The sequence below is a fragment of the Diadema antillarum genome, unplaced genomic scaffold (assembly GCF_040938485.1).
Source record: "Diadema antillarum isolate AM-2024a unplaced genomic scaffold, OU_Dant_1.0 seq00000170_RagTag, whole genome shotgun sequence".
Taxonomy (NCBI): domain Eukaryota; kingdom Metazoa; phylum Echinodermata; class Echinoidea; order Diadematoida; family Diadematidae; genus Diadema; species Diadema antillarum.
In genome coordinates this window covers 2,090,829-2,118,609 of record NW_027271239.1, presented here as the reverse complement: position 1 = coordinate 2,118,609, position 27,781 = coordinate 2,090,829, and the positions used below count along the sequence as shown (strand labels likewise).

At 37.8% G+C, this 27,781-nt stretch overlaps 1 protein-coding gene across 1 annotated transcript; it reads right to left on the bottom strand.

The window, feature by feature from the left end:
• Positions 1-670: 670 nt before the first annotated feature.
• On the bottom strand, positions 671-23,672 carry LOC139728278 (alanine--glyoxylate aminotransferase 2, mitochondrial-like). Its single transcript, XM_071639235.1, has 13 exons — positions 23,576-23,672; positions 22,334-22,407; positions 15,495-15,679; positions 14,997-15,120; positions 14,055-14,149; positions 12,911-13,070; positions 12,018-12,143; positions 7,698-7,863; positions 7,124-7,183; positions 5,024-5,112; positions 3,573-3,722; positions 2,841-2,939; positions 671-781 (listed from the first exon to the last, which is right to left on the bottom strand). The coding sequence occupies exons 1-13, from the start codon at positions 23,670-23,672 to the stop codon at positions 671-673; spliced, it is 1,536 nt and encodes a 511-aa protein (XP_071495336.1).
• Positions 23,673-27,781: the final 4,109 nt, after the last annotated feature.

Here is a 27,781-nt window from a genome sequence, read left to right as displayed (position 1 = left end):
GATAAAGAACTTTATTTCATTTTCTGAATAATGAACAACCCTTGGCAGCCAGCCAGGCTATACTGTGTGAACAGAGACTGGCACTTGAGAAAAATGATGGGCTAATGATGGGATCACTGCAAAAACATCGGTGTTAGATTTAACGCCACGAGTGTTAAATCTAACACCATCAAGTGTCAATAGAGGACCACAACCACAAGTGTAGAAAGTATGTTGTGATGGCGTTGAAAAGTGTTCACCTACTTCATGGAGTTAATTTGACACTGCAGCTGGTGATATTTTTGACACAGCGCTGGTGTTAATTCAACAACGACACCGCATGGTGTTGATTGATATTGCTGGTGTTAATGTCAATGGTATAACACCCGCCCAGCTTCAATAGGAGACCACACCAACTGGTGTTACTGTGGTGTAAATATGTTCACACCTTTTTTTTTTTTTTTCAAAAATGAAGTACTTTATCGGAAAATTCCTCATCGTCCTGTTGAAGTTCAAAATCAACAAGAAAAACAGTAACTAAGAAACTATTCAAAAAACAATTTTATATTTTGAATTGATACCCGGAGGTGTTGATCTAACACCATTAATGAGGACCGAAAATTTAACACCAGCTCGGTGTTTCATATTTAACACCGGACTTTTTGCAATGACGAAACTGACTCTCCCCTCCTTAATTCTTGGCCTGCCTGTCGCGGTGTCTGAGCAACGCCTGACGGAGGACTGCTACGGCAAAGTCTGCATCTTCCTTGGTTATGCACATCGGTGGCTTGATGCGGAACACCTATACAAAGTTGCGTAAGAGAAGAGAAGAAGGGGGAGGGAGAGGTTGGAGAGGATAAGAGAGATATTGTCAGCATTTGCATACATCTCACAGTGAAAGTCTACCTATGGTCAAACTTTGCCAGGTAAAACATAAATCAGAGTATAAAATGTAACCATGGTCAACCGCGGCCATTCATATCAACACAGGGGGGGGGGGGGGGGAGAGAGATGCCACATGATAATGGAGATCGTGAATAAGGCTTGATGTATGAAATTGTGTTGGAATTCCTCACAATGAAAACTTCTATTCCTCACTTATTTCAGTTTTTAATGAAACTCAAGTAAACATTTCGTCGTCGTGAAAGACGTGATAATTTTGGACATTAAATCTAAATGGTTTGAACGTAGTATAGAAGAGGTCATCTGGGAACGAGTGGAGGGACACACACTCGAAAAGAAAGGAGACCTCCGCTTTGATCTGTCGCACATGTGGGACCGGGCCATTCCCAAGTTCAAGTCGTCTTGTCTCGTGCTGGACAAGGAATAGTACGCACGCATGAAGATTACACGTTCTCACGTAATAAATAGCCGTCCCTTACAGAATCTTCATATTGCCCGAGGAAGCTTATTGATGATTGACGACGAAACGTCTCTTCAAGTGAGTTTATTTCCAGTATTTTTCAATCAAATAAACATCATCTACTTCGACTGGATGAATGAGAGAAACTTACCGTACACGCGTTATAGCTGTAATGTAAATCTCAACAAAGCCTACTACTGCTCATCACTGCTCATCACTATTATACACTACACCATTCATTTTCCGGACATTTCTGATTTATGGCCGAGCACACGTTATATTCTATGTCTTTTGCAAGCCTCAACAGGGAGTATGATGCACGAAGTAGGCCCAACACTATTGATTTTCAGCCACCATCACCGGGAAAATTATATCAGCAGTGCACCAATGAGTCTTCGTCACAAATCCTCATTATTATGCGTGTCAAATGAACATCAAACACCATGTATCAAAGTGTGTCTGACATTGGAGATGACACCAAACTTGAACACTTTGTTAAATTGATGTACCATATCAGTCGCATGGTATCTATCTACATGTATATGATATTATTCTTTTGTACAGTAGGTATAATAGGTAATTCAGCTGAGGTGTATTATATAAGTGGAAGCATTCTCACATTATATCCGAATATTTAAGTCGAAATATAAATACACAAAATCGTATTGACTAAAAAAAAAATCTTCTTTTCCATTATATTTTGATAGGATTGCGTGAAATTTTAACAATATAGAATCAACTCTCAGTGAATAAACAATAAGGTTTGATGCAATCGACTCCATTTTAGAGTATCAGTAGTAAGCAATGCCAGATGCACAAACTGCAGAGACCTCGTGTATTTTGCTTCACTTTACCTTCTCCGATTAAGATTTACCCCCACGAGCATCGTAAGAAAACATGTTTCCCGGGCTTTATCTAGATGACATCTGGACGTTTATACCCATCTTTTAAATTGAGTTTAAGAAGGATCAAAACAATCTAGGCATATACCCTCCCCATTTTTATTTTTATCAGCAGGAAGTGGCTGAGGACGTCGTTCGGTCGTCGTGTGGGAACCGCCAAACTTCTCATTGCCTCATCTGACGAGGATTAGTGTAAAAAAAAATCCCCTATTACATGTGCTGGTAGATCTTGATACAGTTAATTTCTGAATGAATAGCAAGTATACCCAAAAGTGCCAGCCAATTTCAAACAACATTTTCAACAAAATCTCCGAAGTATTCTAGATTGTGAAACACAAATAATCAAGTTCTGTTGTATCTGATGATATAAAGTCTAATTCATCACATTTCAATGCTGCAATGAATGCTCTACTTTAAATAACAATACTATCATTAATCTCTTTTTTCGTAAATTATGACATAATTTGCAATTTTGCAACACTCACTGCACAGAATTTCTTTTGTTTCTGAACAACAGACAACTGTCTCTGGAATGTGTGGGAGGAACAAAAAAAAAATGAAAGATGATAAGATCGAGTAGAAAAATTGAATCTTACGGTGCCGTAGTAGCCGCCCCTTCCCAGAAGGATTCCCATCTCCTTGGTGTCCTCCCAGATGTCCATGAATTCTGGCACCGGAAGAGGGTTTCTTGACTCCTGTCAGTCCACACCAGCCAAGGCAGACAGATGAAGAGAGAGAAAGAGACAGATAGATAGAGATAGAATAAACAGCAAGGGGAGAAGCCTCAGAAGTGTTGCATTTTGCGGGTTTTTTGTTTGTTTGTTTGTTTGTTTTTTTAAAGTAAAATTTTCGCCCTACTCGGAGCTGTCATGTCTTAAGGCGAAAAAGGTGAATGGTGCACGAGGATAAGGTTGAAGGGTTGAGGTATAGCTAGCCTAAAGGGTCCAAAAATTATTAATTAGAGGTAGTACACGGGAAGCTCTTTTGAATTCTTCTTATATCTTTTTTAAACGCAAAATATAACGTCTGAGTTGAGGGAAACAACATCTCTAAAGGACATTGATTATCCTGATGATAGATAAAGAAATCCAAATAAACCTTAGCATTTTTCAAGGAAGGAAAAAAAAAAGAAATGGCCAGAAATCACTTTACATGCTGTGTAGTAGCCACATGGAAGACAGACAGAAAAACATGCTGTATGCAGGAAGACATAAAGGTTTGATAATGTAAAATTCACCAAGTGAATATGACGGTTCTAGCTGAAAAGAATTTTTTGAAAAGGAGAAAAAAACACGGAGGACATTTTGTCTTCGAAGCAGAATCCTCACCTTGTTTGTGACCATCTCTACTCCAATCATGAGTCCCTTTCCTCTGACGTCGCCGACGATCTCGAACTCGTCTCTAAGCTTCTCCAGCTCCAGCAGTAGGTGGGTGCCCACAGCGGCCGAGTTTGCTTGTAAACCCTCGTTATCTATCACCTAGCATTCCCAAAAAAAGGAACAACAGTGCAGTTCAGGAATACTTAAAGGCTTCATGACATCAAATTCCGGTTCATCCTACGTGTCCATGAAGATTCCTGCTGGAATGAATAGGTCTTCACATAAGAACATCATCAACAGTTTGATTGAAATAATATAAATTGTTTTTAATTCTCCATTTGCTCCTTTTTCCTGCACCCACTTAGCTCTACCCATCCAAACTCTTTCTTGCCTTTCGTGATGTCATCAACAGCAAGGTTAGCTGAAATACAAATAGCAGTACCTATAGTATATTGGTCTACTATAGGTGACAATAGCAAGACCACTTTCATACGATTCAATACCACATCTTTTCTTGCCATAATCTCAATCCTGGTACATTTTTCACAAAAAAACCCACAACAACTGACAATCACACTTCATGGGATATAGTCCTATATGAAGTGTCTTGCTCTGTGCAATGCAGTTATTTATTTTAACTAATTCGCCATTCATTAAGTGTTTAGGTTTAAAGTGTTTAGCAATACCATAAGATATTGTTGGCATTAGCTGAGTATACGTGAATTATGTTGTAATTAAGTTTTAATCATCAATATTATATTGCAATGGTGTGCCCCTTTAAATGCTATAAAAATAGAACTTACAAAACAATATTTTATGATCAATGATATCAAACGCTTCTGAAGGTCGACATAATACTTCCAGTAAAAATTCTTCTACTCAAAAGCAAACATTTAGATTATATACATCAAAAAAAAAAATCACACAAGTTGCTAGGAGAGTATATAGAACGTTTTTCCCTGAAACCAAATTCCTTTCACATGTGATATTATATTTTCACCTAAAAATTCCAAAAATCTCACACTAAGACACTTTTTTTAAAGTTTAGCAAAACAAGTTAACTGTGAAATCGGACGGTACTTGGTAAAAACATCTTTTGCACCACTTTTACGTGCAGGAATAACTTTTGATATTTTGCCTGTGTCAGGAGAGACCCTCTTTTCAAAACAACAATTAATCATATTACTCAAAGATATACCTGAAATATGAATCGCTCTTTTAATCACTTGCGTATCAATCGAGTCCCAACCAGGAGATTTACCTTTTTATTATCTCATCTCATTAGAAGCAATGGTTTAATATTAGAAAGCCACGATGAGAATTCTATTACTTTCTTTGTACTCCTTTGTTTTAGTTCCATTGTTATGATTAAAATGAGAAGGGGCGAAGTAAATGCACGGAGAATTTAGACAGGTAAGTTCTGTAGAATCTTTTGTTTTGTGTGTGTGTGTTTTTTTTACCTCCAACACAGACGAACCAACAGCACATGAGAGAGGATTTCCTCCATACGTGTTGGAGTGCATAGCTCCCGCCATAGTGGCCGCGATCTCTGTGAAACATTGATCAAGAGATAAAAGAAACCTGTCTTATAAAGCAACTTTGCTGCATTCAGTTCAATCTCGATGTAATTTAATCATCGAAGCGCTTATTACGCTCGGATCAATCTCTTATGTAATGCTACGTATATGTCCTCTTCCCTGTTAATGTTGTGCTAATTGGTATCACTGCTAAAAATGTCATACTATTACCAGAAATAGAAGTGTAAAAGAATTTTAACCCGTTATCTCTCAGTATTCTATTTCCTCATGGAGAGTCTCAAGTGACTAGGTGTTGACAGCCATTTTTGCAAATAAGTTTTGCCTTTAAGACTTCCAAAGGCAAGACTTTGGAAATCTGATTTAGTAAAATCAATAGAGGTGCTGTCATTACTCTGCAAGTGTGAAGCTAAAAGCTCGTGAAATATCAAAAGCTACTAGTAAGTATAAAGAAACAGTGCTTGTCACAAACTAAAAATGTCCATTTAGAATTTAAAGAGTTCTTTGGAAAATATTTGAATGAATCTCTGCAAAGTATACATATTATTTTATATTTTTTTCTTTTACTATGTCACAACATGCAGATTGAATCTTTATTTGCTCAAAGACATCAGCGCAAGTTATGCCTCATCTGAAACATGAATATTATCATTAACAGGAAAAAAAAAAGACATTTTGCTTTCAATACATTTCATGTCATATCCACATCCACATTAATACATCTTTACGCATGCTATGAAAGGTGGCAAATCCTGGTCTATTCAAATTGGTTCAGTCTGTACTCCTGGAATACCTCATCATGATGTTGAGTCTTCTTAAGAATTAATTATTGTAGACAGAAAGATATAAAGATAGATGAATAGATAGAAAATAGACAGATGGTTGACAGATAGAAGTAGAAATTTCACTTTGATTAGGTGAATGCATACAGTCATTTAAAGGTATAAAGAAATAGTATAATTTGGACATTAAAGGGATTGTATATTTTGGTTGAGACCTAACTTACGATTTCTAACATATTTTGGTGAGATAATAAGAAACTTTTTATGAAATATGAAAGAGCGTGTAATTTTAAGAGTAATTCAGGGTTTATTTGATAAAAATTGGTTTTGAAATGGCTGAGATATCCAAAAAAAGAGCGATCCTAATAAAAAGTGGGACCCACCTTTTATTACCATTACTTTGTTTTACTTTGTTTTTGGGTGCCTCAGCCATACCCAAACCGATTTTCATCAAATAAACTTTGAATTCCTCTTAGAATGGTATCCTCTGTATACTATTTCATAAGTGGTTTCCTGATATCTCATAAAAAGTTAAAAGCCAAATTCTCATCTCCACCAATACTAAACTACCCCTTTAAATAGTGTATTGGTAGCATTTTAACGTGACCTTTGACCCGTGACATTTTTATCTCATAACCGAAAAAAGAGAAACATTGTCAAGCAATACATGTATAATGTACTAAGTTTCATGAAGGCATAAATATGTTGAGCCATTTCTGAGGTACGGACAAGAAAAGTGGAATTTTAGCATTTTCACTTCACCTTTGGCCATTGACCTTTGACCACATGGTCTAAATCTTTCCCTATAGAGAAACTTTATTTGGTAATACATGCAGGCACCATTAGTTTCATTGAAATATACCTACAGACATTGCGAAGATAAAATATAAAGGAAATAGTAAAATTTTAGAATTTGACCTTGAACTTATGACCTTTGGCCTTGATCACGTGCGCCCAGAAAGTGATAGAACAGCCTCGTTCACTCGTACATACATATGCCAAGTTTCATGTGGGTATCCCAAACGGTACTTAAGTTATATATGACGTTTACAAAATCGTACGGACGGACAAGCAGAAAACATTGTGCCCTCGGCGACACTTCGGGCCTACTAGTGACGTCGGCGGAGGCATGAAAATAAATCAATATGATTTTATTTTTGTAGGTATAGATAGAAATGTAGAGAAAGGGAAAAGGGAAAAAGAAGATAGGAAGGTCACGAGGGGGTTGAAACCAGCCAATTACCTGTAGTTGTTGCTACTGCAGCCAATGGGATTCCATTACCGATTCCCTTTGCCATGGTCACTGTTCAAAATGACAAAGAACCACGTAATCACATCACCTACTTAAGAGACATGAGTTTGTGCTTATACAGGTACAGAAACTTAAATTTGATATAAAGGTCATAAATTTCCCTAGAAACAAGGTTTTGAAAGTCTTAAAAAACACCTCATATGAAATACCTCAAACACGGTTTAGATGACGACACGCCCTGTTTGATCTAACTGTAAAAGGGCAATATAGTGAGATGCGCAATGGCACAGTCCGAGTGAGCTAAAAGGGACTCGTGAATAGGTGAAAACGGCAGCTTTTCAACTACTTTCGACTATAGGGTTTACGACTTCAGGAGAACATTACAGGCATTTCTAGTAAATCTGGCAAGTGTAGATGTATAGGTAGTTGGAGGCGCCTCTGCGGCTGATCTTGATTTTAGATACAGCGCGTGGAGACAGGGTGGTGAATCGTAGTTGTATACTAGTAGTATATATTCTGCTTGGTGCATGCAAAGGTGATATTAAGTGATAGACATTTCACTTACCAATGTCTGGCTGGACGTCATGCGTCTCGAATCCCCAGAAGTGGCTGCCCATGCGGCCAAAGCCTGTCTGGACCTCGTCGGAGATGCAGACGCCCCCTCGCTCCCGCGTCATACTGAAGTACTCCTTGAGGATCCCTTTCGGGTACTGCACAGTGCCTCCTACACCCTGGAGTGATAGGATGGAAAAGTTTAGGCACCTTGGCAGATTAGCTTTAACGCAGCAAAGCTGCAGCCACTCCAATCATCGGCCCTTGCGACGGTCCCTTGAAATGCCGTTGTTCAGCCGTTGGACCGATCCTGAGGCGCTCGGTTTTAAAGTGGGCATCTCATTGGCTTGGAGACAAAGTGGCGACCTGGTGGCAACTCGAGCCTCCGGAGTGTCACGGAGTCACGGTCACGAGGTGGTCGCGAGGACGTCTCCGCGACGGCTCCTGGAGACTATAGCCTGGTCTCCGAGAGAATCGAACATGTTCATCTCGCGCGAACATGTTTGATTATTCGGAGATTTTTTCCATCAGTCTCCAGGTGGTCACGGAGACGTCTCCATGCAGACGCCGATACTTTGTCCACGAGGTCTCCAAAACTTCTCCTTGTTTGGAGACGTCTCGGACGTTGTCCTTGAATCGCCTTCTTGGTGGGGGCGCAAGCCACGTGTAATTTTGGGTCTTTAGAGTCCCACAAGTCGCGGTAGTCGCAGCAAAGTCCCCCTCATATACACATGTCGTTTGCGTGATGAATGATAACCAAAACATAAAGTTACATTTTACATTGCTTCCTTTTTATAAGCTTGATGTTCCCGCGCTATTCTAAGGCTTAGCTCAGTTTAGATTGCATTCTTGATTACGATATCGACCTTCCTGCGGTCCGTCGGTAGTCAAATTTCTGGACTATTTCTACGATATCTTTATTAAAGTTGCTTTAACCTGTAAGCGTCATATCGAGTGATGGCGCGACAGAGGTCAAAAGTTCACGCACTTCATCAGCTTTCCATACCGCCACAATGTTTGTGAAACTTTCATTCCTTTCACGTCAGTTTCACGGCAGATAACTTTTTTTTAATTGAACTCGTTTGCTCTCGATGCCGCTGATATATATATATATATATATATATATATATATATATTATATATGCTGTTTTATGCATCTACATTGTAAGCATTTAAACCTACTCACGATAACGTAGTTTATACATTTGTTGTTACTTTTCCTCTACCACTGTCGATAACTCAGTTTACTCTTCAAGAGTTCTGTTTTGTTCGTTTTCTCTTGATACATCTGTAGAGAGAGAGAGAGAGAGATGGTTACCTCATGAGCAGTAATATGCATGCTCTTGGTTGCTGTTTTAAAATGATGAAGTAGCCATCCCCTGAATGCTGATCTCCTCTGTGTGTGTGTGTGTGTGTGTGTGATATTTATGTATTTATAGCGTGTGCTCTGCATGCGAAAAAAAAAAGAAGAAGGAAGTTATGTTAAAAAAGTGATTTAGTAGCACAATTTCTTTTTTTTTTTGTATGTGTGTAATAAGACACATTTGGATTGGCTTGATTATAGGCTGATCACAATAGCTTTTTCTGAGAGTTATGCAGAATTTCATGTCATTTTTCTCATAAAAACATGGTATGATTTGGGAAAAAAACCCAAATGTATTGCATTGTATGCTTGAAAAATGATTCAGCAGCACAAGAAAGAAGAATACAGCTGCTTTTTTTGTTGTTGGATATATTAATTTCAATGTTAACATGGATTTGATATTGAATGAAACTCAAATAAAGAATATTATAAAACAAAAAAAGTGTGGATGTGTGTTTTGTGTGTGTGTGTGTGTGTGTGTGTGTGTGTGCTGCTCCGTTGGTACAAAATCATCCTTGACTTATGCATGAGCCAGATATACTTGGTTGCATTCATTCAATGGCTTGTTTGCTGCTTGGTTTGATCAACAACCGCATTGTGCATCTCTATTTCCTGCATGTCCTGCATGGTATACCTTCTTCTTCTTCTTCTTCTTCTTTCATCATAATCAGACATTATTAGTCCTGCTCTAATCATGTAGAGTGAAAAACATGGAGCTAATGCTGCCTCTAACCCGGAGGTTAGAACTTCTGAATATCATGTTGATCATTGTAACGTATAACTAGCCTGTCTTTTAGATTCTTCTTCTTCTTTTTTTAAATCAAAATTGTGCAAATGTGTAGGCCTGTGTTATATTAAAGTCATTTATATGATAGTCTGGTGGGATTTTGGAAAATGTGAATGCAAGAAGCATCTTAGAATGAAAGTCAAGAACTGATCTTTGAGTGCAATTCATGTATGTTGGAAGCATACAAACCTATTTTCAAAGCAAAGTTCTACGAGTTGGACCATCTAATCTGCATAAAAATCTGTGGCTATCAGTTTATCCGCTGTATGGAAAATTATTAGCTAAGGATAGGGATTAATAATTGTGCAAAATGTTGCCAATATAAGCTAGGTATAATATGGGTTGTCACGCAGGCAGCACTGAAGATGTGTGTGTGAGTGTGAGTGTGTGTGTGTGTGTGTGTGTGTGTGTGTGTGTGTGTGTGTGTGTGTGTGTGTGCAGTACGTGTCTGCTATAGTGGGAACTTCATTTAGGCCCTATGCTTGGTTGCGTTCATTCAAGGGTTTTGTGTTTGCTGCTTGTTTTGATCAACAATCTCACTGTGCATTTCTATATTTCCGGCAGATCCTGGTGCTTTTTTTTTTTTTTTCATAATCAGGCATTATTAGTCATGCTCTTAAATAAGTAGAGTGGAAAACTTGGAAGTCTCTATTTCCTGCAGTTCTTCTCTTGGTACATGCTTGCATACCCGGTCGGGCATTATCGGTCATGTGCAGCACACATTATGCACAAAGTTAGAAATAATAAAATCCATTCTAGGTAAACAAGTTAGCAAAATAGAGGTCAGTGGCTGAGAATGAATTGGGGGTAACATCTTTTGGAATGCCGACAAGAATGAAGGATCTGGTTCCCAAACAGGTCCCTCCATTGATCTCTGGTTGCTCATGCAACGTCAGCTATTGTGTCTATCACAAACAATCCGGGAAAGCAGGCCGGGTTGCAGGAAATGGGAAAGCAGGCCGGGTTGCAGGAAATTCGTACTGCATGTACATATTACTGGAGACGGTGCAACAAGCTTTTAACCCTAACAGGGCCGGGGGGGGGGGGGGCGGAATCCCCCCCCCCCCCCCCCCTCGACGTTTCGCGCTATAATTCTGTAACGCGAGAAGGCCTCGTCGCGAGGCTTCTTGACTTTCTTCGTGCAAGTCTCGCGCAACTTTTGAGACCAAATTTGCAACGTCCGCGCATACTTATGCGAAGCCACGCCCATTTTTGTAACGGAATGTCGCCCCAAAACGGGCACAATTTTGTGATTTTGTGTACATTTCCTATGGAAAACGGTGCTCTGTCATGAAAGTCATAAAAACCTAATTATTTTTACAATTAATCACTTTCATTGATTGATTTTGTGCTAATTATGGTAGAAAAGTGGTCAGTGACAATTTCCAATGAAAAAACAAAGAAAAAAAGTTGAAAAACAAGGAAATACATAAAAAATTCTGAAAACAATAAAATACATAAGAATTGGAATGAGTTTTGGAATTTTTTGTGATGTACAATTGTTGAATATGCTAAAACAGATTTACAGATCAAAAATTAGACTCTAAATGCTTTTAATTAGGCTAGAATAGGATCTTGAGCTTAATTTGCATAATTAATTAATTAAAATTAGAAATTGATTGTTTCAAAAAAATCTTACGACACAATCTTGTACATTTTGACGTGGGTCTCACGCATGCAAAATTTCATCGCGATCGCACCACCGATGGCCGAGATCTCGGGGGGGGGGGGGGGGGGGGGCGGAATCCACCCTCTTCCCCCCCCCCCCCCCCCCCCCCCCCCCAGTCTGAGCATAGCCAAAAAAGCCCGGCCCCTTTAGGGTTAAGGAATAGCGTCATGTTGGCTCCTTATGTTCTTTTCATCGGGAAACAGGAAATTTCGTGTCCCATCGCTTTTCCGTTTGAGCATGACACAACACCGTACTGCACTGTATTTGCAGAAAAAAGTATTTTACCATTTTCATTTTAGAAATATCATTGTTGTAATCAGTGTCATCATCGTTATTTTCATCATCATCGTCATCATCAATGACATTATCAATATCAGTATTCTTTTGCAATGGTATTAGCAGTATCATCATAATCACCATTATCATTATCATTATCATCACAATCAAAGAAAAAAGAAAAAGAATATTGCGCATAAAAGAGAGTCGCATGTACCTGCGAGTACAATTTTGTTACCTGCACACTTTCAGCGAAAAATCCAGCCACCTTTTTGCCTGCAGAGAATCTTAATACATCATCGTACTGCTCCAGGTACAGATCTTTTGCCTGGCAGTCATCGCTGCAGTCACAATTTCGAACGGTCTGTATGGGGAAGAAAACCGAGAAGGAAGAAACTGACAGTTAATTTCAGCTTTAATCAAGCTTTCATATTACATGTAGTTTAACCCTAAAAGGGCCGGGGGGGGGGGGTTGAACCAACCCCCCCCCTCGACATTTTTCGCGACTATTCCGCCGCGCGAAATTTTTTTGACCGCGCCATTCGCTGAGTTTTTACTTTTAAGTCTCGCGCAACTTTTGACACCATTTTCGCGAAAATCGCGCATACCGTTACGACGCTGCACGTCCTTTTATACATGCCTGTCAGACCGAAAATGGCTCAAAAACGTGATTTTGTGTATAAAGTCTATGCAAATGGAGTTTTCTCACCTTATTCATAAAGATATGATTATTTTCACTTTCATAGGCTGAAATCAATTAATTTCAGCATAATCATTCTATGCTGGAAATAGGTTCCGTCATAAATTTCGCAAAAAAAAAAGATAAAACAAAAGGTCGAAAAACAAGGAAATACATAAGAAATTCATAAAACAATAAAATACATAAGAAATTAATTTTGATACCAGATTTTTTTCAAGTAGACCTACATTGTTTGGAATGCTACAAAGAATATCATCACCAAACATTAGGATTCTAGGAGCTTTACTTTCTGATCTAGAGCAAAATGTATGATTTTATGCATATATTAGCATAATTAATCAATATGATGAAAATTTCAATTTCTTTTTGTATAGTTTGGTAGATTGTCCACCCCCCCCCCCCCCCCCCACCTCCAACCGTTACGAACATGCCTGTACTGGTGAGTCCCTGCAGTGTTTGCCTCCCCAGGGTCCCCGGAATACGTCAGGATTAATGGTGTTCTTCATGCCGAAGCTGTTGGGGGTTGGGTATAACCACAGGTTCATGGCAGTGAGACCCAGCAGGTGTGGACTTGCCCCATGGTAGGCGTTCCTACTCAGCAAACAAAGGTTCGTTATATCGAAGATTTGTTAATCCTAAAACAACACAAGGTTCGTTTTTCCGAGAAACGCTAATTCCCTATACCAAGATGTTCGTTACTTCGAAAATGAAATAGGGTTTGTTAATCCGAACATTTGCGGCGTAGTTACGAAGGTTCGTTGTATCGAAGGTTTGTTAAGCGAACAAGGAGAAGAGAAGAGTCCTCCGGTCATGATCATCCTTCACACCGTATAAATAGGGTGACGTTCGTTATTCCGAAGGTTCGTTGATCCGAAAATTAAGTAAGGTTCGTTATTCCGAGAAATACAAATTCCCTATACCTACATGTTCGTTAATCCGATTTTTAATTATAGGGTTTGTTAATCCAAACATTTTCGGCGTAATTCCGAAGGTTCGTCATTTCGAAGGTTTGTTAATCCGAAAATGAAACAAGGTTCGTTATTCCGAAGGTTTGTTAATCCAAATATGAAAAAAAAAAAGCTGCGTCATAACGAACCTTCGGAACTACGAGCCTTATTTCGTTTTTGGATTAACGAACCTTCGGAATAACAAACATTATTTCATTTTCGGAGTAATGAACCTGTTGAATAACGAACTGTAAACGTTTCAATTACACATTCCACGACAGCATGTATTTTACAACCCGTTATTGAATGAATTGAAAATGTTCGTGAAAATAATTCATGAAGAAAGAATCTAGAATGTTGTTTACATTTGACGTTACATCTTTCGATATAGACAATTCCATATAAAGGACCAACAAAAGGAGCTATAAACATCACAGAAAGGACTGATGTCTTCCACTTAATTGATACAATTTCACTCAAGTACTTTTTTACTTCTTGTACCTTCTGCAATTGGACATTATCATGGACACTTGAGACATATCCAGAGTTTTCACTATATTTCACAGGCACAACACTTCACACACAATCATGTATATCACTTCTTCTGGTGAGTGTTACTTCGTCTGACCTAAAACTCAGGACGTCGTACGCCCCTGAGTATAATCGCGCCATTTGGACTGCCATGTCGTTTGCCTCGCCGCCGCTGTTGACAAAATAGATAACCTGCAACAAATGGGAACAGATCAGGCACTTTAGATATTCAACAAAGCGGAATATTGCATTGTTCACTACTTGCTGCTTCACTGATCATACTCCAGTCTCAACTGTAGACTATTGTAATGTTTATGGAGATTCAACTCAGCATTTCAGAGTCATGATCCAGAGCTATCAAAATATACATTTCAATGAATATCGATTACAGAAAAAGCGCGAAACATTATTGTTCATCCTATTTATTTGGAGATAATGGCATGATTATCATAATCAATACGAGCGATCAAATATTTCAGCACAATGAAAACCCAATGTTTACTGTGTACCCCAGCCCTTCATTGATACAGTGGCAATCTAAGCAAATTGGGGAAGCAACAATTCCTTTATATACTGTGGATGATGTGGCTCATTGTGTGGAGTCACTTCACATTCAGAAAACTCAGAGCTATAATACTGCATGAGTTCTTTTTGGACTTAAATGTGATTTTTAATTGCATTTAGAAATATATTCAACCTCTACACGCTCTTAGAATTCCGGCTGCACCAACGTTTCTATATCAGTTACAAAAGTATTACCTTTATCTTAAGGACTTCTCTTTTAAGACATTAACAGAGGACAATTAAAATTATGACTTTTTCTCACATGTATTGTAAACTACTGTAAACTGCAAATACCTTCATCCGTTCTATTATAACCTAAAACGCTACCTGGCAAAATGCATTATATAAAATACAGACGCTGTTCTTGGGATTTTTTTTTCTTTACAGATTATTGTGTCCAGAATCATCCACTAGAAACGAAACATCATTCCGAAGTTTAATCACCCATCGAAGAAAATGAACGAACGATACTTGCCTTCAAGTGATCTGGAAGCTTTGCCCTCAATTCCTTGGCATACTGATGGATTGCCGGATGCATGTACACATTGGTGGTGTGCCACAGATTGTCAGCTTGTCTCTTGAGGGCCTCCTTCACATGCCTGATTAAAATTGATTATTTGTTGGTGTTTTTAACAGAACATAAAGTGAGAAACTAGGCAAAGTTGTATGTTATGACTGTAATTCGTTACAGTTCGTTATTCCTGTAAGGTTTGGGTATTCCGATAGAATTCATTATTCTGACGATGAAAATACAATAGTCGTTATTCCGAAGGTTTGTTCATTCGGAAATGAAAAGATGATCGTTGATCAGAAAACGAAATAAGATTCGTAATGCCGTGTAATGGGGGGGGGGGGGGGGAACTACGTGACAAAAGAATGAACTACATGCATTAACAAAATGGGCTGCAAGGTAGAACAAAGCTCTCACGCACTTATGTGTCTTTGCATTATGTACTATAAGACGCAAGCTTACGGGTGGCAGTGTCCAACACTGACAGTCACGATGCCGCCAAACAGGTCCAGGTACCGCTTGCCGTCCACATCCCACAACCACTGCATGTGCCCCTGGTGGACCATGAGAGGTTTCTTGTAGTAGGTGGCCAGTGCTGGGTTCAGGTAGTTAGCCCTCACCTCCTTGGCATCCTTAAAGGTAATACCCTGCCAATAATTTATGACATATTTATATTATATTGGTTTATAATGATATTTATAATTGTTTATAATGATGTATATTAGCATTATATATATATATATATATATATATATATATATATATATGGGTGAAAACGTCGAACGATGTACAATTGGCTATTTTCGGGCTTTTCGATATTCAAACCCTTGTAAAATTGTCACCTTGGGGTGCTTTTCATGGTTTTAGGTATCATTTGGTAGGGGATGGTTGTACCTTTCAGAAAATATATACTTTGTAGTGTTCTTACTGCATTTTCTTTAAAAAATAATGCCTTGAAGCTGAAAAAATTGACAAAAATGCATATTTTGGGGAAAAATCCCAGATTCACACGTCTTAATTTTTGTTCTAATGCAATTCTACAGCTTTGTTTTTCCTTATTGTGAGTAAGCCCACACACTTCAACTATTTAATCAAGTACTTCTGCCATGAACGTGTGTATTATTTATCTTCTCAGGAAACGTTGTATTCACTTATGTCTGAAAAAGAACGTCTCTGAATGAATTATCTTTTCCTTGACGCAAAAATTCAGAATGACTATGAAAGCATGTAAGGCCATATCTATTTAGCGTCTTATCCATACTACCATTCCATCAAAATTTGTGAGTGAGCTGTGTGAAATAATCGTGTGGTGGCTCATTAAAGAAAATTATACTGAATAACCATCAGAGATGTTCAGTTGTTTAATGGTGTCATTAATGAAAGTGGATTATGCTTGAGATAAAAAGTGGTTATCAGTATGTCAGTGTGAGCCAGGCGACTATGATGATTGGCAACTTTAGTAGCATACTGTCCACAAAAATGAGTTCTGGTTGAAAACCCGAATTGGCGAATGTCTCTGATCAAAACGAATGTCCCTGATTGAAATTCTCTGAAGGGATATTCCCTCATCTGACACTTTCGCACTGCATGATACTTTATTTGCGTGCTTATTTTACGCACTGACGAGCCATCCTGGAATCGAGTCAGCACAGTTCAACGACAGATATGCCCACAAATCTTGAAAATGTGAGTAATAACAAAAACTTTCCTGGTGTTTGTGCCGATTTATTAGAATTATTATTCCGTAGATTTGCCAATCAGTATCATTTGTGAAATTATGTATTTTAATCTTTGGATTAGAGGTAAATTAAAAAAGGATAGACAGTAAATATGTAAGAATCTGCACGAAAATCAAAGACCGCACGTCTCTGAGCAAAATGAAAAACGTCTCTGAAAATTACTGTTTCATGAAATAAAGACATCCACTATACAAATTATGAGAACATTAAAGTAAATTTATGTCTGGATGGGCTCAGTTAGTACAAAAGGAAGAAGTAGAACCAAGTTAACACGGGCATGTTGTAATATTAAGAAAAATGAAGCTTCCTGAAAGATGTTGAAAATATGTAAAAGAGTTTCAAAATTAAGATTTTCTGTTAATTGAGCAAGTGTAAACACATTGCCAGGACAGAAAATATGTTTTATGACTAGTAATAGGTCAATAGTCTATGATTATTATGTAGTAGTCACTTTAGTTTACGTATTTTTTAATGTAAATGTAAGAAAAATAGGTTTAGGTCAGAGACGTTCTCTGAACAAATAGGATCTGCTCTCAAACCAATATCAATGACCCACCATAAATACATCGTTCTAGGTAATTTACGCAATCTAAAAACAATGTTGATTTTATAATTTTGATCAGAGATGTTCATTTGTGCGTACATTGTTCTTCCAGTGCATGATAGATTCATTTTAATATCATTTTAACTCTATCTTTTTTTTTTCTTACAGCAAGATGGGAAGACCGGAAGGATTTTAAATGCTCCGAATATTAGAATTTCGTCCTGCTCAGGATCTTTAGGCTCAGTCACGTTCATGGAGCCTACAAGTTCCGGACAACGGCCGTGGTACTGTCAAGACCGGATGGACATCTTGGAGGTGCCATCTGTTTATAAAATAATGACTATCCCAACCCCTGTTTCAGGTAGCAAGCGACGCAGTGGGTACCATGCACTGATTGAAGACATGGAATACCAAGTGGAGGGGAAATACAATTCAATGTTATAATGCGGACTCTGTTTTTAATGCACATCACTACGTTTGCTTTTGAGGCTGTAAAATCTGAGGCTTACACGCTAAGAGATAAATGTTCAAATTTGCACCTAATTTGTAACAATAGCAGCACACCTGCAGTGCATACTTGCACCCTTAATTGTGCTGAATTGCACTCTTAATTTACTGCCTTTTTGAAGTTTTGCTAATTTCTGCAAACAAGTTCTCGTACAGTTGATAAGAATATGCAAATGAGTGAGCTAACCATGTCATAACCTCACAATTTTCCATTGATCGTGTACAAAAAATAATGATACGGTACGGTCCCTAATAAAAATCCGAACTGGCCTGACAAAAACATACAATCATATTTGAGGTATAGTGATCAAATTGAAATAGTATTAGTAAATTCGTGTTTACCTTTGTTATAGATTTGGACTACATTTTAAAGAAAACATATACAATATTGATAGCATGTGGGCACACCTTCGCATACACCGGAAGGTGAAATACAAAGTAGTGGTTATCATAAACAAAAACATTTCTTGACATATGCCTCGGTAAATGATTTCTCAATGAATGTGGAATGTTGAGTTACGAGCATCTTTTAAAATAGGGAGTTTGGTGTTTAATTCTAGTGATAACTTACAGCCGAAACGTCCCTGATGGAAAAGCAGATGTCTCTGATATAAACAAATAATTTAGGTAAGGTAGTCAAAATTGCAAGTATTCCATGTAATTTTTATTTGTCTGTCATTCAAAAGTGTTGTAAGATATGAATAATATAACAAGGACAGGTTTGTTGTTGATTTTTGGTGTAGAAATCGAAATTCCTCTTACAATTTGGAGGTTTGTAGATACAATCGGTTATTATGAAAAATAATTCAAGTTGAAATTACCATTCTGAATTGTTCACAAAAGATAAACATGTGTTTAATGAAAGAATAATGTTGTTTGTTCACAAACCTCGTAATTATGGATCAAAGGACATCGTTTTTATTGTCTATGTCTGAGGAACGTCTATGAGTGAAACCTGAACGTCTCTGATCAAAACATGGCTTCCTTTTAGCATCTGTAAAGGGCTTTTATGGGGATTTGACCAAGCGAAATGCACTAAATTCATTATTAGTATCTAGTGAACATTAACATTTAAACAAATGAGACCCCTGCTATATGTTTTGTTCAAATGAGATGAAAGTGAAGATAAGAATATAAAAATCTCTGCTTACATGACAAAAACTCCACTTTTACTTTAACTTCCGTGTGTACAAGCTTTTGTAAACTTCACAGGAGGTAAACAATATTTTAGGAACAAATTAACACAGTCTTCAAAAGCATGAACAAGATGAAAATATATTCATTTGAATGTTTTTCTACCCTTCATTTGAATTTTCACTAAAACAATGTTTATTTTAGTCAGAGACGTTCGCCAATATGTCACAGTTCTATCTAATCTTGAATAAAAACAACACCCTTCGAGATATCCCAGTATAATCGGGTTTCCAAGAAAGTTGATATCAATGACATTAATTGACTGAGATATATTTATATCAGCGAGTGACGTTTTTTAATTTTGACCCCTGATTTGCCCAATTGTACATCGTTCAACGTTTTCACCCATATATATATATATATATATATATATATATATTTACATATTATATACTAGAGTAGGTTATACACTATATAATGCGTATTATATTCACTGGATGACATCAATACACAGAAAATAGACATAGAAAGAATGCAACACATTTTCATTTTTCAAGCAGAATGAAAAAGAGCATGTACTTAACTTAGACCTATACCTTTTCCAGAAGACAGGTGGAACGATATTACCCTTAACAAATGATACAAACAAGTCGAGGGAATAATGTGCTATGCTTTTCAATCAAACAATGACAATTTGTGGAATTCTCTTTATATTTTCTTTATATCGTTTTCCGGCAATAACACGATCTCGCGTAGATGTATAGAGCTATTCTTTTGGCTGTGAATTTCAGAAGTGAACGCCAGTCAGAGGTTATGATAATAATTTATACGAGTAGTTGCTGTAAGTATAATATACTTTCGTTCATGCCGATTCAAACAATGTTAAAATGAGGAGAGACACGGGACTATAGGATGTTATACGTCACAATTTACGGGCCATAAAAGATCTATTGGCCTAAAAGACGTCATTCTCCAAGTATACACTATGTCTGCTACGACCACAGATCGGTGATTACAGCGTTCGCGTGAACCACGGGATATAATTATCTCGTATATAGATCGGCAAATGTTGGTGAATCCTTTTACTACCATCTCCCAGCTGCCCTTGTGTGCTTGCAAGTGAGATAGAGTGCTGTATGTGAAGAGCTGTGTGTGGTTCCTGAGTTGGTTAACTTCATTCCTCTGTAATCAAATCTATCATATAATATTATACATAAATTATTACATGATCAGTTCACAAAATTATGTCGGCCCATGCAAGCTTGGGTGAAATATTGCTCTTCATCAGCGAGTTCCGGTACAGATTGGTTTGCAACGGGTTAACAGGGCTATACCACAGCACTTGGGGGTTAGTAGGGGATCTCAAACTGACTGGAAAGAGTGAAAAGTGGACGCCTAAAGCAGTGGCGTATCTAGGGAAAACGGCGCCGGGGGCAAGCGCGAAAATTGCGCCCCTAATTTCTGAAAAAGACTATTGTTGAACCCCAACCCCATCCCGGTAGGGACTTTAAGCAAAGTCCACATGATATGCTTTTCAAGCCCTTAAAAGGGGTCTTTTGAGGGTGATTTAAATGTAATGAATTTTGATAAATTTTGGCGAGCGAGCGCAGCGAGCGAGCCGAAAATTTGTGTATTTCAGCTGACAAAACATGGAATTCTTGTCGTTTTTTGCTTATCAAATCTTACAACTCTAATCAAGATAGTGACGGCCTTATAGTAACGATTTATCTATACCAACAAACCGAGTACTTTAAAAAATATTCTAAATCAGAGGGGCATTTCATGAAGCATTTTGTCGGACAACTTGTCGGACAAAATTTGCTTTCAGCCAATCAGAAGCAAGGATTTCAGTAGCTTTTAACAGTTTGTCAGTCATCACGTTTTGTTCTTAACTCCTTTTTGTTTTGATAAATTTTGGCGAGCGAGCGCAGCGAGCGAGCCGAAAATTTTTGTATTACAGCTTACAAAACATGGAACTCTTGTCATTTTTTGCTTATCAAATCTTACAATTCTAATCAAGATATAGTGACGGCCTTATAGATGACGATTTTTACCAACAAACTGAGGGCTTGAAGAAATACTCTAAATTAGTACGAGCGAGTGAGCCGAAATTTGTATATTTCCACGTCATCATTACGTTTTGTTCTTATCTTGTTTGATTTTTTTTGGCGCCCCCCCCCCCCCCCCCGTATGTTCGAAACCGTTGGCGCCTTCTTTTGATCCAATTGGCGATCACTTCAGAACGAAAGAAATTGCAACCGCTGCTCAGTGAAACATTTTGCCTACTAAAGTGTGTGAACACTATAGACATTGTCATTTTTTCCGCTTCATCATCACATTTTGTTCTTACCTTCTTCTTCTATATGAAATTTAGAGAGCGAGCGCAGCGAGCGAGCCGAAAATTGTATTTCAGCTTACATAACATGGAATTCTTGTGTGAACACAATAAACATTGTCATTTTGTCCGAGTCATCGTTATGTTTTTTTTTTATCTTTTTTTGATTTGGTTTTCTGCCCCCCCCCCCCCCCCCACATTCTTCCTCCCTCCCCCCCCCCCCTTTCCGGTGAGTTTCTTCTTCTTCTTCTTTTCTTTTCTTTTTTCTTTTTTTTTTCTTCTTCTTCTTTTTTTTTTCTGCGCCCCCAAGGAGTGGCGCCCGGGGCACGTGCCCCCCCCCCCCCTCCCCAGATACGCCACTGGGGCCCTAAAGTAACCTTAGGCACCTATACTGCATGTATTTTGAAGGCATACACGTGTTATACTGCCATCTTCAACAATTTCATCATGCTCACGGACCATTCACTCAAAAAGGGCGACGGTCAAATTATGAAGTTTGCTGCATCTTATGAAATCTATAAAACAAATTGTTATACCATATAGGCCCTATAACTTTAATAGCATAGTAGACAAGAGTTATAACATACTGAGTAGAATATAACCCATGAAACGATGTGGGAAGGACATGTTTCAAATCTATTGTTGAGCACACACAAGTAACCACTGAAGTGAGACAGAGGAATCAGATACCGGTACACTGTATATATGAATTTACAAGGGGACAATTAGACGGGCATTCTTTTCTCTGTTAAAGCAAACCCCTTGGCAGAGTGTTTTTTTTTTTTTTCTGAAGTTGCTTATACTCAGCAAATGTGTATCGCTTTGCTCTGAGTATGAAAACCGGAGGTCTGTTTCATTGATATGGAATGTGTAATGCCGTAATTACAGGCCGTGTGTAGCCATAGTAACAGCAATCCCTGCAGCTTCCATCAACTGCACTTATTTTCTTCATGATTAAGACACACGGTATAGGCCCACGAAACGAATGTTATTAATTGATATCTCAGCAAGTCTATAATACCAATTTATAATGTGGTCTTACCTCATATTCGTTTGGGGTAAAGTCACACGGTGGCATGCTGACTCCATTTGGCAGTTCTTGCTTCTGGGCAATACCTGTAGGTTTTGGGTGCCCCCCCCCCCCAAAAAAAAAAAAAAAAAAAAAACGAAAAAAAGAACAACGAAGGAAACAAGCATGGCATCTGTTAAGCAAATTACATTGCACTGTTAGCTGGCATTCAGTGACTTCATTGAACTATATAATGACGGCACCTATACACTAGGGCAAGACTGCAAAATGCAATTTAATTGAAAGAGAGAGAGAGAGGGAGAAGCAATGGAGAGATAGATTTAGCAACCACAAGTTTTACAAAAAGTCTCGATCAGAATGAACTCATATACCGGCCCCTAATCCATTAAAAACCTGATATTCTATACCTTCTTACGATTACAAACGCGACACACAACATGGTTCCTGAATGATTCAAACTATAAGAAACTTATGGTTTGTTGATGTTGTGATCAATCAAACACAAACTGGCAGTCTCCTCATCTCAAACGCGAGCTCACCTATACCCATACTCTGCATGCAATGTGCTGTACAAGAAAAGACATTTTCATTTTCCTATCAAGCACATTTCCAAAATTTTACATGCACCCGTAATATGATCATTGTAAATAATTATTTTGATATACAACTCCTGCATGGACGAAATATAGACCGTTATCATGAACGAACAAAAAAAAAAAGAGATTTAATGGCATTTCTTGCACAGAGCAAAAAAGAAGGTGATTTCACCTGCTACATCACCAAGTTGTCAATTATTTTGTTTGATTGGTCACTCTTTACAACTTTCTTAACTGATTTTTTTTTTTTCATCAGAATTTGGTCAAACTTTCCTTGTCCTGTTCCTCTCACTTTTCTGGTTTTATTCAGACAAACTTAATTGCAGGGCAGAATTTCAACTTGAATCTTAGGTAGTTTACCACTATAATATGCACTGACTTTTACATTCTGTTAATATTGCATCATGCAGTAATATGAATATAGTTCTCATGATCATGGGCATAGTAAGAATTGTGAACTGTAATGAGTATAGTACGTTCATTTACATCTTAACATACCAGTGCGCTGATAAATTAATGTCTTCTGTCTCATTCTACAATTTGTTCTAGGCCACCTAAAGACACTAAAGATCCGTTTGTCCACCTGAAACTCCAGCTCAAGTGGCCAGCATAAAAAAGAAAAAAAAAAAGGATAAGGGCAAGCCCTTTACATGCTTACCACGATGCACTGGTCGGCCAAATGTCGCCGACAAAACCGGGGCTGATGCTTCCTTTAGATTCTGAGACCTTGCAAATCTTTCCCAAATCCTCTTCATTCTGTTTAGAGGGAAAAAGGTGCTCATCATTATACCTAATCGAGTTGCGCCTCGCTGACCGACAACAGTCGTGGACAGTTATAACACTCGCTTCGAGAAGGTTAACTTGACCGACTGCGGATGCTCAGGTATATTACCAGTGACCAGCATATAACGTGCCCCAACAACAAGCTATCTATATATTTTTTTTACGTTTGAAAGGGAGATTGTCATTAAGATTGATATCTCGCTGAAACAGGAAGCTGACGGACCTCAACCCTCCCTTGCTTGTTGAATGTTCCTTGGCAAATTTCTTCAATTTTCCGTCCACGAATATCACCGTCTCCTTGAGCATCAGTCCCTTTGCCAAGCTTGTGGTAGCCTTTAAACAAGGCGACTCGCTCTGCGTGCCCCCGTATAGCGCGTTTACCCCACAAACCTGTTGGCCGGTGAGTGGAGCGAGCCGCCTTTATCCACTCGTTCAGGGATGTGTACTTTTGTCGTTGTTGTTGCTTTATATTCTTTGACAAATTTGCGTACAAATTTGACGCAGAAAATACACACGGCACCAAGGCAAGCCTCGTTAATATTAAGTAACTATTCTTATTCTACTTAAGAATATAGTTACTTAATATTAACGAGGCTTGCCTTGGTGCCGTGTGTATTTTCTGCGTCAAATTTGTACGCAAATTTGTCAAAGAATATAAAGCAACAACAACGACAAAAGTACACATCCCTGAACGAGTGGATAAAGGCGGCTCGCTCCACTCGCCGGTGTCACAGTCGATTCGTTCCGGGTTCCGGGGGAACCGATATACCGGCCGAATCCAGTCGATTAGTTCCGCGGAACGAATATACCGCACAATAGGCAGTACGCACAAACGTTCCGCAACCGCCTATCCTATCCGGGTTGTGCGAGTAGGCCTCATTAAAAACAAAATAATATCTGTTTATTGTGGATGTCTATACCAAACCCAAAAATCTAAGAAAGCCATTTTTTCATTTTATAAATGATATCAAGGACAAACCTATTTTTACGTTCTGATAATTTCCCTTTAAATGAATCATATTATAGCCTCGTTTGGCGCGAAGAAATGAATTACTGTAGGGCCTACACTGTATTAGCTAAATAGCATGCACAAATACGTACGAGTCAATCATCTGGAGCAGACAGTGTGCGATTAGCCTTTATTTATAGACAAAACTTCAAAGAACAGTTCAACGAGGTCCTACATTTATAAGAGACTGCTTGAAGTGGGAAGGAAGAGAGAGGGAGGTTTTGCTGGCAGGGTACAGGAAGGATAAACATTTTTTTTTTTTCCGGTGAGCTTTGTTCTGATAAGAAAATTATTGTTCAGCTGTACTTCAAAACAAAAAAGAATGTTGGTCTAATACTCTGCAAACAAATTGTTAATGTGAATGCAGGGGACTAAAATGGAGCTGTGCATGTGGATTTCATTTCATTTATTTATTTTATTCTCATTTTTCTTTCAAAACAGCATAAGCAAATATACATTACAAAGTATGACATTCAATGGTAATTAACAAACTAATAAAGATATGCACACATACTGGAATTACAAAGTTATGTTTGCAGAGTAAAAATGAGAACTAAGAGGTCCACTAAAAAGCACTGCTTGTAGATTTTAGACCACTTTAAAATATCTTCAAAAATACTTGTTATACTTTCAAATACGTAATTATGTAATGCAAAAAATAAGACAAAATGAAACAAACAACAGAGACACAACAACGTGACATGACTAGACTTGAGGGGAATATACGAATGAAAGGAATAGAGCAAAAACAAAATTAAAGGAAGAAGGAGAGAAAGAGAGAGAGAGAGAGAGAGAGAGAATGCCTACATGCTGAAAAGGATAGACGGAAGAGGAGATTTATTGATTGATTACTCAAATTGTCCACTCTGGTTATACATTGGATATCGCCCAAAATTAACATTCAATACGTCACAGGTACACCACAATCAGACATGTCAGAGTACAAAATGAAACTCACCCACATTAACATACGGTAACGTATGCACCATAATAACATAATACATTAACCCAACATTTACAACTACATGTATACAAAAACTATTAATATACAGCTGTATATCACTTTCATATAAATATTCCACTCATAGATTTATTTGATAATATCCTTTCATACATCATCAGTATACACCAAACAATATTATATCACCTTCATATCCCAATATATTTGTATAATTCACTCCAAACAATTCCAATATGAATATGATAATTACCATGGCAGCGCCTTATCAAAATAACACCAAATGTGTTTTGCATACACCTGTAAATCATTACATATTCCAAATTTGAAATTACATAACTCAAATACTATGGGAATAAAAAACAAAAAAAAAATCACTCAATATCACCATATACCCCAGATTTCATCATAATTAATTCAGAGCTGTAGAAAAGTTCGCGACGTAAACTTTAAGACGAACCGCCCGACCGCCCGACCAACCACACACGATTCCTATATACCTCCTTATACTCTTTGGATATGCGGGAGTATAATAATAATGATGATATAAATACACCACAAACTAATCATTACAACTTATCTAATTACTCTGGCATTACACGTGTGAATGGAATCCGGGACAAAAGCACTTCTTAAACGGGTACGCTTAGTGCGAGGAGGACAGAGTCTGATACCTGCATGATCTGTTCAGGCAATAGTAACCGTACAGACGGTGTGTTAAATCGGTCATTATCTTGTTTACCTTGACCATCATTCTTTCCACGTGTAAATTCTGTACCACTGGCAATTCCAACCCAATGATATTTTGCCACTTTCGCGGTCTATCGATTCTATAGCCTTGTCCTTTTGTGTATTGATTGCCATAAAAACAAATCAAGTTATACATGACAATAGACTGGAGAAAGGAATTGTAGAAAAGAACCATCAGTGTTCTATATCCAGCCTTAGTTTGCTCAATAATTATTGCCTGATGATTGAGGATGTATTTCGGACGGCAGTTGGTGACTGCATGCAGCTGTGGAAAAATTATGGTAATGAAATGCCTGATTTCATTACTTTATAATGTCATTTTTTCAGTGCGTTGGGGAGTTACCAATAATGAATCTTAATTTGCTGTAACCTACATAGATATTGAATGAAAAATGAATATCTCAGCCAGAATTTAAAAAAAAAAAAATAACGCTTAAGAGTATAATGATGGAGATTTTTTTTTTTAAACAGAACTTCAGGAATTTCAAATTTTAGAGCCGTTGTATATAAATGTATTCTGGGCTAAAGGTTCTCAAAAGGGTTAGATGAAACTCAGACCGCCTAGGTGTATGGGATGATCATGAAACCATTGATTTCGTGGAAACATTGAATTAAAACTATTGGGGAGAACGTTTGTGTTGTAGATGAACATGAATTGACCCCAGTTGAAAACGAAACAAATCTTTAATTTTTTAAATCTTGTATTTTTGATGAATAATGAATCCGAGTAGCGAAACCCCACAGATAATACGAAGTAGGGCCTACTTTTTGCAATAACAATAATTTATCTAATAAAATTTGATGGGCGCTGCCCCATGCTAAAATTTCGTATTTGAGATAAGGTAATTTTATTAAAGAAAATACGATGTTAACAAAGAAGACGTTGGAATGCGATACCAATATTACGCGTAATCATTTTACTTATTTTAATAACATGAGGCCTCCACGAAAGTTTTTCATCTACTCTGATACCAAGAAATTTTACATAGGATACACGATCTAATCGAGTATCATCAAAATGATTTCGTTGGCGATTATATTATTGGTCGTTATATCGCACTAAAATGATTAGACTCTGTGCCCTGAAAATAGACATTAAAATGAAGGTGGACTATTTGAGCTCATAGTATGTTTGATATGAAGCTCCTTGTATTACAGTAGTTAACATGAAGCATGCCGAACATCCCAATTACAGTAACTCATTCGGTTATTCTGTTCAAAATAATTCAAATCAGAGAGAGGTTGGCATGACCAACGTCACATCGTGCAGAACTCTACAGAGCAGAGTTCTGTGACTGTACCATGGCCACCATGACGACGAATTTAGAGATAAGGGAGGGGGAAAAAAAGGAATCGCTTTGTAG

Excerpts from the sequence above, each read along its gene's own strand:
- LOC139728278 (XM_071639235.1), bottom strand. The coding sequence starts at position 23,672 with ATGAAGAGGATTTGGGAAAGATTTGCAAGGTCTCAGAATCTAAAGGAA. Across the intron at positions 15,680-22,333 it reads TTACCCCAAACGAATATGAG|GGTATTACCTTTAAGGATGC; the intron begins GTAAGACCACAT and ends AATTATTGGCAG. Across the intron at positions 2,940-3,572 it reads TAGAGATGGTCACAAACAAG|GAGTCAAGAAACCCTCTTCC; the intron begins GTGAGGATTCTG and ends GTGGACTGACAG.